We start from the raw sequence: 3,413 nt of genomic DNA, 5'->3' as shown, positions 1-3,413 counted from the left end.
AGGAGGACTCTCAACCACTGCGCCACCTGGGAAATCCGCCAGGTTATTTTTGAGTAATAAAGTATGCCCCCCCCCAAGTCGTCTGAATGAAAGCCTCAGATTTTGGTGGGTACAAGTGTTCATCTGAAATACAGAGTTAAGGTGAATTTAAGTCATTTGAAAGTATAACACTTCATAGTAGTTTCTGAATGAGTAACAGAAAATGCTGCCCCAAAGGCAACACCTCCACAAACTAGAAATCTGCTTTATTTATGAGACGCAGAGACAGAGGGAATAAAGCTTACAGAGACAGACGGCACCTTTTAAAGCACGTATCTATATATTTTTGCATCATGGGAAAACAGTCCCCTATTTGTAGCGTACTTCATGGTGTCTTCCCGGGCAACGAACTGTGCCGTGTTTCTAATTCATACGAGCCTAGTAGGTTTTGTCTTATTTAGTAGATTTTCTCTCCTAACGTGCTCCTAAGAGCCCCAGCAGCGGAATCAGACAGGTTGGCTCCCGTGTGTAAATTACGGTGACTCAGGGCCACAGTCACGGAACGGGTATCGGAACCCAGGCAGCGGCTCAGGAGGGGGTCAGGCCGGGAGAACTCGGCCGCCCTCTGGCTCAGGAAGAATCCAAAGAGGACTGTGAGTGAGCAGATCCTCCAGGTGCTTCACAACTAGCAGGTCGTGACGTGAACCTCTGATGAAAACGCCAAACGTGAAACGAGGGCGCAGGGCTGGCCCTGAGCGAGGACAAGAAGGAGCGGGGCCAGGGCGGCGGTGACCCACAGCCCCGTCGGGGACAGCGCTGGAGACACGGACGGAAAGGGGGTCACAGCCCCGCGGGGCGAGAACACGGAGCGAACGGCAGAGGGGAGCCCGTCACCCCAGGGGAGCCAGGGGCCAGGCTGGCCGCCACCACGGACCCAGTGAAGGAGACGTGCGGGCCCTCGGACGCCGCAGACCTGCCGGCCCCCCGGCGGCCGCGACCGTGGACTCACCTTTCACAGACCGCAGGCCTCGCGTCACCGGCCGCCGGGAGGGACGAGCAGGGCTGCCGCGGCGGTGGCGCCACCGGGGCCGAGTCCAGGGAGCAGGTCCGGCGCTGCGGGCCGGGGGCCGGGGCGTCGGCATCACAGGGCCCGGGGCAGGCGCAGGGGGCGCCGGGGGCCCCGGGCAGCAGCTCCGCCCCCGGCTCGACGTCCAGGGTGGGCGAGGCCGGCGGCGAGCCCCGCGGCTTGCGCTTGGCGGAGGCCCCGGAGAGCAGCTTCAACAGCCCCTTTCTCTCTTTCTAGAAAAAAGAAAAAAGCACGAGAGTCGAAGGCAAGGCTCCGTTGCTGCAGTTTCAAGTTCTGATGTGAGCTTTCGAGGGCGCCTGTGGGGGTCTGGGGACTCCCGGCCCGGACCCCGGGGGCCGCGTGTTCACCTGCCCTTGGCCTCCCCCGCACCTGCCGGCGCAGCTTCCCTAGTTCTGGACGTCCCACTGCTCGTCAGCATCCTCCACGGAGGAGGTAAGACAAGCAGAGAAAAGTGAGGTGAAACCCAAACCCCACCTATTCGCTTCTCAGGCTTGGTGAAGGCCGAAAGTAGCACTTGAGGACAAAATGGAAATTTCAGATTATGGCTTTAATTTCCTGAAATTCTGCCTACCCTAGCTCTAATTCTTGTGTGCTGAATTAGCATAAACCTGTTCCCATTTCTACAGCCACAGACCTGACGCTTATCATTTACAGGGGTGATGTCTTTTTGTTTTTTTGTCCCTGCCGCGCAGCCTGCGGGATCTTAGTTCCCCAACTAGGGATCGAACTTGCGCCCCCTACAGTGGAAGCGCGGAGTCTTAGCCACTGGGCCGCCAGGGAAGTCCATGGAGGGGATGGGTGACGTTTTGATCAAAGCGTTCACTTGTCACCACCTTGATGAAATTAAACAAACCAATAATAACAGAAGTCAAACCATTTCTACTGTGCAAGTACTTCCTTGATTAAAAAGCCAAAAACAACTCCACAAAATTAGAAAAACAAGCTTCAGTATAATAAAAAAACATTTTTATGTCTCTTTCTGGCAAGTAAGCATACAAATAAGAATTTTTCCTAGCCATCTCACAGAAGCCATCTCGTGGCTCTTGGTCTCTCTTGACGCTTTTGGTCTTTACTCTGCTAGGAAACCAGATAGAGGGCTGGCTCTCCTCCGTGCCCAGACCCCAAGTGTCAGTGCCCTTCTGATGCCCAAGCATTCGTTAACAATCATCACTTTAAATTGTTTTACTAAGATGTCAACTACATCATCAGGTCCTCTGACTCAAAATATGGCCTGAGAATAAAACACTTCAGAGAAATAATTCTTTAGAACACTCTCTAGGCAAACTGGGATTATTAAGGTCTACTAACAGGGAAGCAGAATTATGAGGGGCCCTTAAGGAGAAAGAACACTGAGGAATTTTTCCTGAATATTGAGTTAGTTCAGACTCAGTAAAAGTCCCTTGGGGGAGGCATAATAACACAGTTTCATTAGAGGCAGGCTGGCAGAAAGAGGAAGAAACAAACGTAATCATGTGTCAGATGAACAAGCATCCCAGGGGCTCTGCACCCCCAGGCCCCATTTAGCTATGGCTGCCCACAGCACCTGTAACCCCCGGGGCAGGAATGAAGGGGGGAGGGGAGGGCTGTGCTGGACCATTTCTGTTTGTCGGGGGCTCAGGCTGCAGAGCTGGCGCATCAGCCCCCCACCCCTTCCCCTCTCTCCTGAGGAAGGTTCTCTTGCATCTTTAGTCAGGCCGGGCCTCAGCCACACCTCTCTGGCTTCTGCTTCACCCCTTCACCTTCCGTAGGGCCACGTGTGCACTGCAGTGAACGGTCCCACATCCCTGGCCAGGTACCCGAGCCTGCATGTCCTACGGCGCCAGTGCCGAGAGCAGGACGCGGATGAGCTGGCAGAGGACGGGGGATGGGAAGCAAGCTGGCCGGACCCAGGGCTGAGGAAGGAGGAGAGGACAGTCTGCTCTCCACAGGGCACTGGTGATTCCATCTACACGGCGGCCTGTGAGGGGGAAGGACACACCTGCTGGCACATCTGCCCCTCCTCGGAGGGAGCCTGGGGTCTCGGGGCTGACACGTGAGCTGGGAAGAACGCCCAGCCTTGCAGGGCCTCAGCGGCTCCCGCTGGGGTCTCAGGAGGCACACGAGAGCCCCGGGGCCCCACAGGTCTACGGAAAACACAGTCCGGTGATAAACTCAGTCTCAGGAAACCACCGCTAAAGACTCTTCCTAAAAGCTCGGTCCAGATGCCAGGAAAACAGTTAACTGGATGCCTCTAGGGGAACAGCCTCGAAAGTGATTAAGAAGAAAGATGACTTTGTTCCTCTAAAGGGTCACACACATGAAGTGCAGCTCCAGTGACTTCCAGGGGATGTGTGGGGAGGGGAGGGGG

The 3,413-nt window shown here is 55.5% G+C and overlaps 1 protein-coding gene across 1 annotated transcript in view; it reads right to left on the bottom strand.

Moving 5' to 3' along the window:
* The window catches only part of SH3RF1 (SH3 domain containing ring finger 1), a 160,016-nt gene that overhangs the window by 8,782 nt on the left and 147,821 nt on the right, over nucleotides 1-3,413 (bottom strand). Inside the window, exon 11 of the mRNA XM_024130787.3 lies at nucleotides 989-1,278. Coding sequence (XP_023986555.1) covers nucleotides 989-1,278 — 290 coding nt within the window. The remainder of the gene's footprint in view (nucleotides 1-988; nucleotides 1,279-3,413) is intronic.

Source organism: Physeter macrocephalus, chromosome 9, assembly GCF_002837175.3.
Source record: "Physeter macrocephalus isolate SW-GA chromosome 9, ASM283717v5, whole genome shotgun sequence".
NCBI classification, from domain to species: Eukaryota; Metazoa; Chordata; class Mammalia; order Artiodactyla; family Physeteridae; genus Physeter; species Physeter macrocephalus.
This window is presented reverse-complemented; position numbering and strand designations above follow the sequence as displayed.